General features: G+C 33.7%; 1 protein-coding gene across 1 annotated transcript in view; it reads right to left on the bottom strand.

The window, feature by feature from the left end:
- PIGK (phosphatidylinositol glycan anchor biosynthesis class K) overlaps positions 1-17,643 on the bottom strand; it is a 145,264-nt gene that overhangs the window by 101,423 nt on the left and 26,198 nt on the right. Inside the window, exons 4-8 of the mRNA XM_058303341.2 lie at positions 14,233-14,368; positions 10,671-10,782; positions 7,837-7,933; positions 4,867-4,984; positions 4,556-4,666 (exon numbers count right to left, since the gene is read on the bottom strand). Coding sequence (XP_058159324.1) covers positions 4,556-4,666; positions 4,867-4,984; positions 7,837-7,933; positions 10,671-10,782; positions 14,233-14,368 — 574 coding nt within the window. The remainder of the gene's footprint in view (positions 1-4,555; positions 4,667-4,866; positions 4,985-7,836; positions 7,934-10,670; positions 10,783-14,232; positions 14,369-17,643) is intronic.

The raw sequence follows: 17,643 nt of genomic DNA, 5'->3' as shown, positions 1-17,643 counted from the left end.
GCTACAAATTATATTGAATCCTTAAATCCTTAAATGCCCTGCAAACTCAGCTCAACCCCATGACAAGAGAAGTGCACTTGTTTTGCATCTATATCCATCTACCAGTGTAGTTTCCAAACATTTTGCAATCATAACCCATCATTCAAACTTTTTATTCAACTAAAATATTATTTATAATAGCTCAATATGTAAAATGATGAAAATAGAGGAGTTCTGGACTGTCGAAAGTTAAAGCACAACCTCCCCTTGCTCTCCTGCTATGAATCTATGTAAAAAGTTTTATAAATCAAATAAATTCAAGGCACCTCCACAGACATGCTAGTGCTCTAAAGAATACCTGCAAACCGCAACTTTACAGCTACACAGATCTCAATATAGTTTTTGTATAATTTTATTTTGATATTCCACATGAATGAATTACTGATAGACACATATTCATTCACTCAGCAAAGCATAAAAAGTGTCTATTACATACAGGTCAGACTCTTATCTTCCATAGAGGACACAGAGTTGGATAAAACATAATCTTGTTCTCAAGGCTTTCAGTCTAGTTAGAAATAAATAAACCTAACAAAGTAGAAAAAGGTGGCAGGTTTTATTTCAGAAAAGGATAAACTTGTAATAGTTGGAAGATGAGAAAAAAGAGGGAAAGGTATTTAAGCTAATTTTTAAAGGAAAATCAGGATTTACAGACAGGAAATGAGAGCATTCGTAATAAAGAAGCAGTTACAGATATGTGTAAAGTGTAATCTAGAAGGCTAAAGAACAGGCTATTTAAAGGGAAACAATTATAGGCACACTAGTAAAGGACAGAGCCCAAAAGTACCTACCCAGTTGTGGAGACAAGACCCTCTGCATAGGTAATCGCTAACACGACCAAGCGAGAAGGGCAGAGGAGCTGAAATTTATAAACACAGTGCATTAAGCACTATGCTAAGCAGCTTATAAATATCCTTATTTAAGGAGTCATTCTGAGGTGTGTAAAAATTATTGCCTCCACTTCAAACTAAGGTTCAACAAGATTAAGTAATTTGCCTAACAATACACTGCAGGCAAGTGGAGGATCTAGCTAATCCCAAATTCTTGCCTTCCCTGTTCAGGAAAGCAGTACAAGGAAACACAAAGAAGAAAGTAGAATATAAATTAAAAAGCAAAGAAGGGAAAAAATGGGGGGGGAGGGGAAACTCAAGAAAGCAAAATGCCAAGTAGGAAGGACAAAGCAGATGGAAGGCTGAGGAAACAGAGTAAAAGATAGAACAAACTAAGTAGAAATAAGATGGAAGTCCCAAATGGATTGAAAGTCTCTCAGGCAATCCTATATGAGCAATTTGGTAGCCTTTATTAAATTATGGTTATATCCTTAAAGTAGTAAAACCATACCTGACAAGAACAGCTAAAGATAAGGCAGGTCGGATTGTGAAAAAGATTGAATGAGAGGTTAAGGAAGCTGCATTTTATTCAATAGATAACGGGAAGATATTGAAATGTACTGAGTTGGGCAGAAAAAAGACCAAACCTGGGTTTTACAAGTACAGTAAAAAAAAAAAAACAAAAAAAAAAAAACAGTGTAACCATAGAATCTAGGTGGTAGGTATATGGGTATTCACCAAAAAATTATTTTAATTATGCTTCTTGTTATAAATTTTTCATAATAAAATGGTTTTTTTGGGGGGAGGGGGATAACTGTGCTTTCTATTAGTTCAGCTTCTGTGCCCCTACAGTTATGCCATTTTCTGATAGCATGCTATCCTTCTTGTCTTCTTTCAAACCTGAACACCCAACTCTTTCAAAAAATGTTTAATCCCAATGTATTTAAAGGAACCATAAAAATGTGCATTACTATCATGTCTTTTCATTGATTCAATAAATATTCACTAAGCATCTACAATTATACCAGGTACTACAATTAAGTTTTTAGATAATAACATGCATAAAACATGGTCCTATGCCTCTTAAGAAGTTCGAAGCTTAGGAGGAAAGTCAGAAACATAAACAATTACAGTACAATGCTAAAATTATAACAGAGGCACACAGCAAGAGTTTTATGATCACAGAGGAAAGAACATTACTTGGTAGGTCCAGAGATTTCATATAAGAAGTGATGCTTTTGGGACATTTTAGGACATTGGAATTATGCTGCATGATACTGCAATGACAGATACAAGCCATTATACATTTTGTCAAAACCTATAAAGTTGTTCACTGCAAAGTATAAACCATAACATAAACTTTAGACCATGGTAAGTAGCACTCCTTCAATATGTGTTCATCAATTGCAACAAATGTACAGCACCAATGAATGATGTTGTTAATGGGGGAAAGTGTTGGAGGCAGAGCATGTGGGGTATATGAGAATCCCTTATATTTGCAAAGTAGTATTTATGTAATCTACAGCTTCTTTAAAAATAAAGAAAAAAATATTTAAGGATATTAGTTGAAAATGATTCAATTATATAATATCTGCAGTTTAATTATTATAAGTATACCAATGTTTATTTCTTAATTTAGACAATTGTATAATGGTTATGTAATAAGTTAACATTAGGGAAACTGGGACGGCATATCTGTGTTTTCTTTGAAATTTGACTGTAAATCTAAAATTAGTCAAAAAATAAAAGCTCATATAAGATAAAAAAAAAATTAGATGACTAATTTGGACATTGATGGGGTCAAAACAAAAGCTAAAACAGCATAACTAGAGGTTTAATGGACAGCTGAGAACAACTGCTATCCCCTCAACATTAAAAGGCCCTATACAAATCACTTTTATTTTAAAAAAAAAAGTGATGCTTTATAAATATAAGTTCTTCAACTGTTACCAATGATACTATAAGTTTTCAAGGGGCTACTCACCACGTCTGCTGCTCCTGAAGCACCTAATATAGTAGTCTGAATATAGGTCATACTTAATCAATTTTACCACAGAAAATAGTAATAGTATAAAATGTAGAGATGTGTCAAACAAATGAAATACTAAACTACAAGGCAATGGATCACTTTTATTGAACAAAAATAGAACAATCACCATTAAATTTAAAAATTGGAGGTGGGAGGGATTAAGATAAGATGTTACTATGGAATGTTTACTAGAAACTAAATAGTAATTGCAAGCAATAAAAAAATATTAGTTTCTTCAGTCTTTCCATCTGCCTCTTTCACTACAGTATACTCAGTACTTGGCACTTAGCAAACTCAAAAAATGTTCATGAATAAATTGAAAAAAAGATGGAAAAACACAGATATACAGTAATTTCAAGCTTTTTATCATGCCTATTTTCAATAGCAACTTGAAAGTAGATCTATTTTAAAAGATACAACCAACATAAAAAAGTCAGGAAAAAAGTTTGAAATTCAACAAATAATGTCAAACACTACTAGAAGTTGTAGGGCACACAAAAATAAAGTAAGATCCCTCTCCTCCAGGATATTCCTGTTAAATGTGAAAGACATTTGTTGGGGATTGAATCATGTCCCCAACAAAAGGCATGTTCAAGTCCCAACCTGGACCCTATGGGTGTGAACCCATTTGTAAATAGGACCTTTGAAGATGTTAGGGTGTGCCAAAAATAATGAGGGTAGGCCTCCACCTTAATCCAATAAGGCTGAAGTCCTTTGAAGTAAAAGAAATTAGACAGGGAGAGAGAGAAATCACTGAGAGCAGCCAGAAGTTGGAAGTCAACAGAATCCATTAGAGAGTGGAGAAGATGCTGCCATGTGCTAATGTGGGAGAAAATCCAAGGAACCACAAAGACGACCAGCCAGATGAAAGATACCGACCCCAGAAGGAAGGAAACCTTATAGCTTCTGAAACCACAAGTCGATAAACTCCTATTGTTAAGCCAGTCCTTTGTACGGTATTTGTTTTAGCAGTGGAGAAACTAATATAATTTGCATACACAAAAAGCTAACTAAATTTTAAAAAGAGATTGTAAATGCTACAAAAAAAATAAAATTCAATGGGATCTCAGGAAAAGTAAAGATAAGTTCTAACAGGGAAGACTGAGGAGAAACTTCCTGAAGGAAGTAGGATCTGATGTGAGACCTGAAGAAGAGGCAGAATCTCAAAAAATAAATCTTTTTAAAAAGTGCATTTCTGATAAGGAAAGTGTATGAACAAATGAATGAAGAGAGGAAAGTGAATGAAGAGAAGAAAGTACCTTAAAGAACAGCAAGTAAACTGGGCTCTTGTAGCAAAGAGAGAGATACTACTCTAAAGTAAGAATCAAAACATTTTAAAAGCTATCACTAGGGAAGCAGCTGTGGCTCAATCAATGAGGCTCCTGTCTACCATATGGGAGGCCCTGGGTTTGCGTCCCAGGGTCTCCTTGTGAAGGCAAGCTGGCCTGTGCACTGTGGAGAGCTGATGGCCCACGCCCCACGGAGAGCTGATGGCCCACGCCCTGTGGAGAGCTGACAGCCCATGGAGAGCTGGCGCAGCAAGGCCATTACTCAACACATAGAACAGAACCCTAGTAGTAAAGGAAATAATAGACTTTATTTATCATATTAAGACTAGAGTATTTATGTTCTATATTTAAAACAGGAAAATACTTACAAGATCATTCATATTAGTTTGGCTAGCTGGATTAATTTCTTCTAAAAATTCCAAAACATAAAATGTGTATCTATCCATAAGATGGACTCCAATCGCAGGATCAGGCTGATGCTGTGAGAAGAAAAAGAAAAGTATATGTCCAACAGCAGCATTATAACAAAATGTTTGAAATATAATTAACATTTCCTTCTAAGGTATTAAAAATCTAAGAATAAGAAAGAACAGAAATATTGATAGAGCATATAAATGATTTCAGAAATAGCTACACATTCCAAAGACCATGAAGTTTACAAATGGGAAAATGCACCTACCGAGAGTGAATCTTCTCCTACTTGGCTACTAGCTAGAGCCATTATGTTAGGAGAATAAAATCGTTCATACATGGATGCTCCTTGACAAGTATCAATAATAAATAGTAGCTCATTGTAGCTGAAAGAAAAGAAATAATATCTTTGATGTGAATAATGCTGTTAATCATACACTAACTAATATTTATACACTACTTCCATAAGAAAAGATGAGTAAGTCATATTGGTCATTTCATTTGCTGACATCTGGAAACTTTTCAGGAGAATTCCCAACAACAATTTGGTAGAAAAGTTAAAGGTATAGTCCTATCGAGGGAAACTACTTCAACAGGGAGCAGTGGAGTACTGCAAAGTGGCTGCCCCAACTCTTTCATCCTATCTTGTCTATTCCACATGTACTTAAATCCAAACGAATAGTCAACAAATGCTTATTTGGTACCCATACTATCCTAGAAACTGAACTATGTTCAGAAAAAAAAAATGACATTGTAACCATACTCAAAGAGCTTAAAAACTTAACTGGGTGATAGTGACATAAATGTATAGCTAAACTGGAATGTGCTGTTACAAATGTTTATTGAGAGCCTACAATGTGCCTGGTACTCTGCCAGTAATATAACAGTTGACAGGACTAACATAGTCCCTGTTTTCATAGAGCTTAGAGTCTAACAATATCAAAATGCTCAGAAATCACTGAGAAGGGAGTAGAAGAACTGGAAGGATGATCAGGGAGACGTGATGCTTTACATGAGCAATTAAAGGATGGGTATTAAGTTTATCTAACATAGAAAGGGGGAACACATTCTAGCAGAGAAAAAAGTAGGTACTGGGAAGCGGACTTGGTCCAGTGGTTAGGGCATCCATCTACCTAATGGGAGGTCCGCGGTTCAAACCCTGGGCCTCCCTGACCCATGTGGAGCTGGCCCACACACAGTGCTGATGCGCGCAAGGAGTGCCACCCCACGCAGGGGTGTCCCTGCGCAGGGGAGCCCCATGCGCAAGAAGTGCGCCCCATAAGGAGAGTCACCCAGCGCAAAGGAAAGTGCAGCCTGTCCAGGATGGTGCCGCACACACGGAGAGCTGACACAGCAAGATGAAGCAACAAAAAGAAACACAGATTCCCATGCCGCTGATAAGAATACAAGCGGACACAGAAGAACACACAGCAAAATGGACACAGACAGCAGACAACTGGGGCAGGGGGGGAGAAGGGGAGAGAAGTAAATAAATAAATAAATCTTTTTTTTAAAAAAAAAAGGCAGGTACTAAGACACCCAAACATGAAAATGCATAAAATAATTGAAAAAAGAGAATTATACTGTGTAGATATAGTTTATTATAAATTTGAGAGACTGGAGGGAAATTAGTTTCAAAGAGATAGGCTAGGGTCAATTTGTAAAGGATCCCATATGAGGTATGAATCATGAATTTTATCTAGAAGTTTTAGAAAGTTACTGAAAGATTTTGTTTTGTTTTATTTTGTTTTTTGAGGTACTAAAGACTGGCAATTGAACCCAGGACCTCATATGTGGGAAGGTGGCACTCAACCATTGAGCCACATTGACTTCCCTGAGTTGGTTTTATCATTTGCTTTGCTTGTTGTTTGTTTTTGTTTTTTCAGGAGTCACAGGAACTGAACTCAGGACCTCCCATGTAGGAGGCGGGACGCTCAACCACCTGAGACACATCTGCTCCCACCAAAGGTTTTTTCAGTGAAAGAATAACTTAATGAGTTCTAATTTTAGAATGAGCTAGTTAGCTATGAAAGGGGAAATATGTTTTCTGAGGGTTTTTCTCAGATACTGGATGCAGTAAATGGCTAACATTGCACCTAGAAAAGAAAGCATGAAATCTTGAGCCACAATATCCAAAAGGATGGTGGAAGGCACAATTAATATGACACATTTGTTCTGAGGTAAAATCTGTGGAAGTTCCTAAAAACATCTAAGGATGTAGAAGTGGTATAGTAAAGCAAATAAGAGAACATACTTTGGAATCAGGCTACTTAGGTCTGAATCCTAGCTCTGACACTCACTAGCTATGTAAACTCTCAAGTTATTTATTTTCCCTGTGCCTCAGTTTACTCATTTGTAAAACTGGGAATAATAACAGTACCACCTCAAAGAGTTGCTTAGGATTAAATGAGACAATACATGAAAAACATAATGCCTAGGGCCTAGATGCATTTAATAAGTAAACTATGAATAAGATGTGACAAATATCTAGTAAAAGCTTCTTCCTTGACACTTCCACACATTCTGATTATGATTCTATTTTAATATTTGCAATATTTATTTGCAGCATAATTGTTTACATTCTCATATCCATTAGATTTTATGTACTTTGCAAATAGAGTAAACATCTTATTTCCTTTTATGCCATGTGCATAGAAGGTAACCTATAAGTGCTTATTGAAAATAATCAATGTAAGAACCATTCTAATGCTTCTTTAAATTCACTTATTAAGTTCATACATATGACAACTTTCAACCTAAAGCATGCTTATCGTGGATTATCAACAATGTCATCCTTAATGTGAGTTGTTATAAATTTCATACTAATCATAATTTTGGCAATTATTGTCCAAAGAAGAAATAACATATTGCTATCACACTGAGGGCTAGAGAATGTGCTGGAAAGTAAGAATAGGCACAAGTTTAAAAAATAAGTTTATGTTCTAATCCCCATAAATAATGTAGAACTTGGTTGGAGGGACTCTTACTTCCTCTGAAAAGGGTACTAAATAACAAGAGATGTGACCTCAAAAGATTGATTTTGTTCATGTTCTGCAATAACCTTGAATTTTTCTTTTAAAAACTACTCAGGTCAGTGGAAATAATGAATATAAACTTAAAAGGATAGAAAGAATGATTAAAATAAGTTAAAAATCTTATAAAATAAGAACAACAAATCTACTGATCACAGCAAAATCACATACTAATTTATCTTATGAAAGAGTCATTTGCTAATTACCGTCTTTTCTGCCACATTTGTTCAAAAGCATCTGCAAGTTCTATGTTAGTAATTTCTTCAGAATCTTGAAATTTCAAGAAACCATTTCCACCATGTCCTTATAAGAAGAATGAAAAAGATCAAATAGATTCCTTTTTTCAAAATGCAATCTACATACATGCTAACATATGCATTTATTTTAATCACTGTAATATGTTAATATCTGCTCATTTATATTCTAAAATAAGAAGCAGTGTGAAAACAAATTAATTTTCTGTTATACCAAATTAAAAAGAGTAATGATAGGCTTTGTAAAAACTAGTACATACAGTATCTTAGAGAGTTCTATCTTTCAATTCCAGAAAAGCTCATTGTATACTTTTCTACTGCCTCCATTATTACATCAGAAATGAGTTTTCATAGATAAAAATTCTTCAACACATTAAGCAAACATTGTTGATGAGACAGGAACTGAAGACACTAGTTAGTCCTATGGTATGCTAGTACTATTAAGTTACTAGCATACTTAGAAATGCTAATACTACTAGGAAGTACAGTTCTCACCTAAAAATTGATGTTTCCACTACCGTTAACCACCATTCCATAAGAGTTCACCAGAATTTCTGACACTTAGTATGTATGATAGAGTTATTCTGTCTAGATTCAAACATGCAAGCTTTGCCACTTACTATGTTATTTTAGGCAAATATACTTCAGTTTCCTCAGCTATGAAATGAGAAAAGTATCAGCAAGCCCATCAGTAGCCTGCCTACACAACTCCTTTTAAAAGGCATCCTCCTCTGGGCATCAAAGTAGAAAACATTGTCATTTTAGTGTCCCTTCTAGATATATGCAGTCCTATGCTCTCACAGGTGGTTGATGGCTATGCCTTTGTAGGGGAAAGAAAAGTACTCCTCCCTCCCATTAAGTACAACCCTGTGCCAAGGCACACAGCTTAGGAAGTGTAAGCACATGCTAGATTTCAGCTCCTACTCCCTCGCTTGGCCAGGCCAGACAGCTGTGTATGCAGTATCCAACCCCATAATCATAAATGAGGATTAAATTAGTTAATACATGTAATATATTTAGAATATTGCCTGATACATAGTAAGCATCAATAAATATTAGTTATTATCATTTTTATTATAATAAGCCCCCTTATTATCTCAGACCATGGGTCAGCAAACTTTTTCTATAAAGAGGCAGACAATAAATGTTTTAGGCTTATGGGCCATACAGTTGAATGGAGTACCCACTAAAAAAAAACTGAATATCTTTTAATCAAGATTCATATTTACTGAATACTACTATAAGATAGGCATTGGTGATGAAAAGAGGAAAAAGACAAAATCAATGACACCTTGGAATTCAAATTCTAGTGAAGACAATATACCCAAACAAGAAAGTAATAATCATTTAAATGCTGTGATGGAGATTAGGAGAGCCAAGGAAATGTAAGAGGTCAAAGGTAGGGCAATTATAAAATGCAATGTTCATACCAGGACACTACTGAAGGAGAAAAGACAACAACTGTAAATTGGGGCTGTCCCAGGCAATTGAGGGCATGGGTTACTGTAGACACAGAAAATAAGTCACTGAAGGAAGTGACACCTGAGCTGAAACTTAAAAGATAAGGAATAATAAGGCAGCAAGGTGAATGAGAAAACATCATAAACAAAGATAATAGTTGAAGCAAATGTCTGGAACACAGAAATAGTCATGTGCTTGCAAGAACATTAGAAGAAATATAAGAACTATGACTGAAAAATTATACTATGAAGGACTTTATCTCCAATAGCCCTTAAAATATAGTCAAAAGAAAAAAGAAAAAAGAAAAAATATATATAGTCAAAAGACCCCATATGATGTTATTATATATGTTTGCTCTGTAAATTCACAACTTATACTATCACTTATTGTTTATGTATGTTCACGTATAAATGATATAAAAATAATAATAGTAGGGTGGGTTGGGGAAAAATACTTTGGTTAGTAGTAATATTTTGAGGATACTCTTTAATGATTAGTTAAAAAAATATGTAACAATAATGCAAGGTATTGATGGTAGGTTGAGGTATGAGGGCCCTGTATGATGTTATGTATGCCTGTTTTATAAGTTCACAACTATTACTATACCTTTTTTATATGTATATGTATGTATGAGTGATATACTTCAATAAATTTTTAAAAATTTACAGGGATAGGTTGTTAAGAAAACAGGACAAGACTAGTAATAGCTTATATTTACTACAGATTTAGCCATACCCTTGCTAAGTGTTTCATATGTAATAAAATTTTAAAAAATAAAAAATAAAAAAAACATAGTTGAAAGATTACTTCCTCTCATATCTGGGACTATATGTACCATATATTTTCCTGAGCCCCACCCTGAACCAAAACTGAATCAGAATTTTAGAATAAAGCCTAATTATCTGCATTCCAGGTAATCCTTATCCACACTAAAATTTGAGACTCAATCAATGGGAAATCATTATAAAGTTTTAAGAAGAGGAACAGATTTTCAATTTCTATTAATCACTTTAGTAGAATAATTAAAAGGAGAACAATATTGGGGGGGGAGGGGGAGGACATTATAGTAGGACACTAAGTAAAAGGTGAAGAACTTTACCAGGGTAATAGTCAAAAGATTGGCAATAAGAAAATAAAGAAAAGCACAAATGTTATACTGTTTTTAGATAGCAATTTCAAGCTGTTATACATCATGGGTAAATAGAACCACATGACAATTTTACCAAAAAAATCATTTACAGTGTTTAAATTTCTTTTCATTTGTATTTCTTTTTGAAAAGAGTTTCCTTTTATTGCATGATAAAATCCCTAACTTCTAAAATTACCTGTCATATAAATAAGAATATTGCTTCTATCATCAGAAAGAAGACGTTTTGACCTAGGAGTACTAGGTGGGATCCTTCCAGTTAAGACCCGTAAAAAATTCTCCACAGTTACCTGAAAATAATAAGAAAAAATGGGAAAACTGATAAATTATTTATACTTTCAAAAACATCCCATCCTCTTTATCTATATATCACTCAGCATAATGAAAACAAAATACAAAGAGAAGTATAACTCAAAACAAAGTTGCTTCCATAAATATATATATATACTAAAAACTAACAAAAAAATAAATAATTCCGAACTTAAAACTTTAAATGCTACGCAAAGTACTGCCTTTAAAAATTAGCCAAAAACTTAAAAATTATTAATCTGTCTGCAGAGGCAATTCTTCAGGGAGATACAAAATACATAAATATGTAGAAAAATTCAGCTGCATTGTAACTATTGCAGTTAAACTGTTCAAATGCTCAAGTCAATTTAGATTACGCATGAAAGAGAATAGTAACAAAATATTACTATTACCCCAAATTACTTATCTTTGATTTTTTTATTAAAGTACTGAGTTTCTTTCACATGTATATTTTTGTCACCCTACCATTTCCATGTGTCTGACCACCTCTACTACTATGTCCTATCATAACCTTCCACACATTCTTAAAACCAAGGAAATGGTGAAGTTGCATCTTTAAAAACTAAAAAGAAATTTTGGACAGCAAAAATTTTTTTTCAGGATTGCCAGATAAAATACAGAACACAGTCAAATCTGAATTTCAAATAAACAATGAATATTTCCCATGCAAAATTTGGGATATACTAAACAATTATTCCTTACTCATCTGAAATTCAAATGTAATTGGATGGACAACACATTCTTGGCAATAGAACCTGGATATTTTCAGATAAGTTAGGGAAAGTTCTCATTCTGCATTATAAAAAGGATAGCCAGATATCAACTGTTACAAAAATGAAATAATACAGAAAATCTTAATAAACTATTTAAACTGTTTTGTTAAAGAGACTTCCTCCACTGCCAGAGATCTCGAATAGGCTCCTGGTTAGTCATCCAGAAGCCATTCTTCCCCCCACTCCCAGCACCCACTAAGATGGCTTCCTCTCTGTTTTGCTTGGTTTTTTTGCTCATTGTCTGTGTGGGGTTTTTTGGTTCATTGTCTGCTTTTTTTTTTTTTTTTTTTGGTTGTTGTCTGTTTGTTGTTTGTTATTTTTAGGAGGCACTGGGAACCAAACCTGGGACCTCCCTTGTGGGAGGCGGCTGCTCAACTGCTTGAGCCACAATTGCTTCTTGCTCATTTGTTTTTTGCTCATTGTCTGCTCATTGTCTTTGTTCATTGTCTGTTCATTGTTTGTCTTCTTTAGGAGGCACCAGGAACCGAACCTGGGGCCTCCCACATGGGATATGGCATTTAACTGCTTGAGCCACATCCACTCCCCCAGAAGCCATTCTTAACATAATTAATGAATTTGGCTTTCACTCTGGGAAGGGAACTACATTTTTCTCTATTTACTTCCATTTTTGTTTTAATATTTTCTACAGAACTAGAAGCTTTGTTTTAGAAGGTTGTTTTTGTTTTTGTTTCTGTTTTTTTGAAGAATTCTAGTGTTGATGGTTTTGAGACTTTTCATTCTGGTTTGATTTCTGTACATTTTTGGCTGGAGTATCTCATACAGAGTTCCTCACTGGAGCTTTTTCTTCAGTTTTCTCATCTTCAGTAGCATCTTCTTCAGCAGCACGTTTTACTTTGTTTTCTAAAATCCTGCTATTATATCCAGATTGCTTTCCAGATATACTTAAGAGTTTCACATCATTCTCCTCTTCATCTTCCTATTCTGCATCTTCATCCACAGCTAAGTGCTGTCCTCTAATACATGCATAGGCGCTGAACCACACTTCAACCATAAGACCACAGGGGGCATTATTTCAAAGCCTCCAAGGGAAACTAATGGCTGTACAGACATTTTCCCAGTTTCAAAATTGGGGTGCCTTCAAAATTCATTGCCTCTGCTTTATCAATGTACAATTCATCCTTTGTACTAGCCCCTAAACTTACTGTTCTTCAAGATAACTGGCAATAATCTTCATGATTTTCTACCTTAAAGTGATAATCTCTGTTGGCCTGTAGTTCACTACTGAAAAAAACGTTCTGGGGCCTCAGGGGCTCATGCCCATGTCCACTGAATCTTCCAGCAGTTGGTGGTATGCACTTAGGTGGGAAAGAAGGTAGGCAGAAATAAGCAACTACTGTTCAAGAGACAGGATAGAATCACACCAGAGTTATCTTTGATTTTTTTAATGCAAATTGTTATTTAGATTTCAGTAAGAATAGCTCTAACATGTAAACAAATTTAAAGCAGATTTCCCAACCTGAAATTTCTGGATCTCTGGGATTCTTTAAAAGTATATTTAAAACCATGGAGTATAAAAAGCACAAGTGTAAACTGAACAGCCAAGTCATATATTATTCAGATTTAAATTTAAAATTTAAGTATAAAATCCATTTACCTTTCTTGTTAGACTTTTCCCTAGATCATACATGAGTAAAATGCACATGAATACATATACATATACATACATATATTGTTTATGTATATATACTGTTTAGTGCACATTTTTCTTAGAAGACAGTAAAATGTGAAGTGTTTTAGTAGGACTTTTAGTGAATGAGGAAAGAAAATCTTTGGTCTACATTTTGTGATGAATAAGCAAACAGGTAAAATCTCAACCAATCGTACACATTTAATCCTTGAACAAATCTTGTTGTGTACCTACGATGAGCTATAGGTGCTTACTAGGTATAAGATAAATAAGATCCAGGCCATGTCCTCAAGGAGTTTACAATCTGGGAGGGAATAGATATAATTTTAGAAGTGCTTCAAAAATGGCCTGGGAACATAGAGGAAATTGTATCTTACTTTTGGAAGGCTTGGTAAAAGGGAAAGAAGGATTTTCTTAGAAGACTTCATGCAGAAAGACTGCAAATTTTAAACATACTCACAATCTACTATTAAATTTAAAAAGAAGTTTCAAAAGAAGAAACTATAGTATAATGCCATTTTTTATAATTTACATTTTTATTTTTAGCCATATATACATTAAAACATTAGAAGCACATTAAAAGTGGTTACCTCTAGATAGTGGAAATTTGGGTGAATTTTTTGTTAGTCATTTTCTAATTTTTCCTCAATTAATATATTTATTAGAAATACTAAACTTGAAATCTTGAGCCAGATATGAAAAACAAGCAACGCATTTACTGTAAAAGAAAGTTGATTCTTGAAACCTCAATATAGTAAACATTCTAACATATAAGTCAGTAAAAAGTTTTTCTATTTTAGACACATACCTGAAAATGCTCATGTTTTAACAGTTTTACTCAGTTTCCTTAATATGAACTCCAGAAACAGAATTATGTTCAAGGCCTCAGTAACAATTATGTACAAAGTTTAAAGAAAAAGAATAAGACAATTTTATTTTACCACTGTTTTAGAGCTAAAAAAAAAAACAAAAACTACATTTCAAAAATGCTGTTGAATAAAACAATTTACCTCATAGCTTCTATAATCCACTTCCACATCATCTCCATACACATTTAGCTCCATATTCTTGTGACTAAACACTGTAGCTGGTTTGGGATTTCTAGGGTTGCATGCCATATCATCCGCAAGCATTAGAACAATGTGGCTAGAAAAACAGAGAAAAAAAATGCTTTCAGTAAATATACTACTTAAATAAAACCAAAAAAAATTAAAAATAGATAAATTTTATTCATATCATGTTACAACTATGTTTTCTTTTCATCATTAAAAATAACTCTACAACTAAACAATTACTAAGTACATATTTTTTATATCCTTATGTAGCACAAGTTTTAGAGAAATTAGAGCAATCAGTCATGAATCCATAGAACTTGAAGTTACTAAATTAAAATTTTTCCCAATAGAAGATATTTTATGACATACAGCAAAGTAAAGCAATATAAAGGAACTACACTATCTTCTCTAAACCTTTTAAAGAATTTTGGTAATATTTGATATGGTTACAGAATCCACATTAAACTATGATGTTTCAAAGAAATGAACTTTCAAGAATTCCAAAAACTTAAAAATGAAACATGCAATCCATCAACAACTACAAACAGTATACCACCAAAGCACATCTCCAATCCAATCACTAGCTCCAATTCCATCTCCCTAATACCAGTTATTTCTTGCCTAGAATCTGGAATTGCTTCCTACCTGGCTCCCTGCTTCTACTCTTGTTCCCTTATTGTTCATTCTTATAGCCGCCAGAATGACCTTTCTTAATATCAAATCATTAGCCTTTCCCACTCAAAACTTTCCAAGGATTCCCCATTATAATTAGAATAAAATCAAAACTCCTTACCTTGGTCTAAAAGGCCCAAGTAAGCCCATACCACTCAACTCATGTACTCTATCTCATTACCCTACTTCATTTTCTAAAGAATATTTATGAATCTAAAATCTCAATCACCACTACCACCCCAAGGCCCCATTATAAGCTTTCTGAGGGCTAGAGCTTTATCTGTCTTGTTCACCAATATATCCCCAGACTCAGTAACAGTGCCTGACATATAGTACGGTAGTCAATAAATATTTGCTGAATTAAAGCAACATTTTCATTTTTGCATAACATTTCTTTGACAAAAAATTATAAAATTTCTTTTACATAATTCTGAACTTGATCCTACTATTTACACTGGTGAACATGATTAAGCAATTCATCATTCTACCATATATTTGAGCTTCCCCAACCTAAGGAAGAAATTAATGTGTCATACATATTTAGTTTGGCAGGAGACAGCAAGAAGAAAATGTTCTGCTGCATATGTTCCAAATACATTAACGTTCAGAAATGAAACATTATGAATTTTCTTGAAACTTGGCTAGATTTTTATTTTGAAAGTGTTCCAACCCTGCCACGTTCAAAGATCATATCTTCAGCTGTTACTGATTCATAATCACAGAATGGTAAAAGTTATTCCTCTTAAAATGAAAAAATATATCTTTTCTTTTTTACTTCTTAAAGAGATCATTAATTTATATTGTTATTATCAATTACATCTCATTTAGTTATAGGCCACTATAGAATAAGACTGAACTGACCTCCAAATCTCAACATAGAAATAAAAGCATTCCTTCGTTAAAGATTAACTTCATTTTTATGAACTAGATGATTACTCAATATCTATACAATACCATACCATAAAGTAGCAAATTTAGCTTAAAATCATAAAATTAATCAACATTTTCCTACAAATACTTTTGAGCTTCAATAAAATTCCCATCACCCTCAATTAATATAATCAATATATCATGAACATTATAAAATTTGCAATAATATGGATAAATGAGAAATAAGGAAACAGACTGGGTTTCAAAAGTTTAGAAGTCCAATCATAGATTCTAATCATTATTTCTCAAACTTAATAAATGTTCAGAACTCTTTAGGTGGGAAAAAAAAATTCTCACTTGGTCCAAGTATTACTTTAAATTATTTGTATAGGGGTACCTAAATATATACAAACATAAAAGCAAACTCCTGTGGTAGGTTGAATTGCGTACCCAGGGGAAAAAAACAGGTTAATAATCTTAATCTATGCCTGTAAATGGATTATAGCTAGGACCTTTCAAAGCCCTTTGTCTGGCTAAAGTGTGACTCAACTGATCCTATTAATCCTATGACTAGGGGTTTATGAACAAAAAGCCATGTGGTAGGTAGGAAGCAAGAGACTAGAAGTCAACAGAACCCAGAAGAGAAAGGAGAGGATATCACCATGTGACAGAAAAGCCAAGAACCCAAAGATCATAAGCTGGTCAGAAGACACAGACCCCAGGAGGAAGACGGCCTTCTAGCCTATGAAACCATAAACCAATGAAATTTCCTTTGTTAAGCCAAGCCATCAAGTGGTGTTTGTCTTAGCAACCAGGAAACTAGGACAACTCCTTAGGCTTACTGTTCTCATAAAACTAAAAACTAAAGACAAAGTTATAAATTAAATTCTAACAAAACTAACAAATTAATAATATTCCAAGAATATTAAATCCACTTTTAGTATGATACTGTTTTGTTAAACTAAATGATTGCTGCTATATTTAACAGAGGAAAGAGACAGCCTCAGAACTGATTCTACACTTATTTTGTATTTTGATATCCACACTACAATATAATTCAATGATAGAGAAAATATCTCTTCACAAAGTATATTGTACAAAATGCTATACACTTCCAGGCTCTGTTTACTAGTTCAGGATAACCTTATATTTAACTAAGACTTTGCCAATAAACATACACTGAATGCCAGTTATAATGAGATCCACTTGTTGACTTTTTAAAGTGTCTTTTTCACTTGCATATCAATCAGGTTAGCATCACAGCAGTTATTTAAATTTTCTGAATCAAAGTATCAAATCAATCACTGCTGGAATCAAGACCAAAAAGTCTACATTGAAGACATACTACCACATTCCAATTGATAATGATAGCAAGACAAAATCCACAAAAGATATCCAATCGATATATACAATATTCTTAGAATTTGGCAAGCCTACACTACCATGTGTGATGACTCAACTCTCTCACACTTCATTCTATTCAAATTCTAGCAAAACCTCCATCACACAACAAAACATATGGTAATATGGCCTACTCTCCATGCAAAACTGAAAGAAAAAGTGAGCACTGAAATTATATGGCAGTTCAGCTATAAAGTTATTATTTACATAAACAGTTTCCACATTTTTTTAAATCATGCACTCCTAACAGTAAAAAAAGAAAAGTGAAGATACATCCATTTATCTAAGATATATGTATTTACATATTTACTACTTTAAATATATACATTAAAAAGTGAAGTATAACTTCTTTCTCTTTTTATATTAAAAAAAAAGGGAGTATGGATTAGAGTGGCCTTACTGATATTCTATTCATGAACTATT

The sequence above is a fragment of the Dasypus novemcinctus genome, chromosome 9 (assembly GCF_030445035.2).
Source record: "Dasypus novemcinctus isolate mDasNov1 chromosome 9, mDasNov1.1.hap2, whole genome shotgun sequence".
Lineage (NCBI taxonomy): Eukaryota > Metazoa > Chordata > Mammalia > Cingulata > Dasypodidae > Dasypus > Dasypus novemcinctus.
The sequence above is the reverse complement of the archived record's forward strand: the minus strand, read 5'-3'. Positions and strand labels throughout refer to the sequence as shown.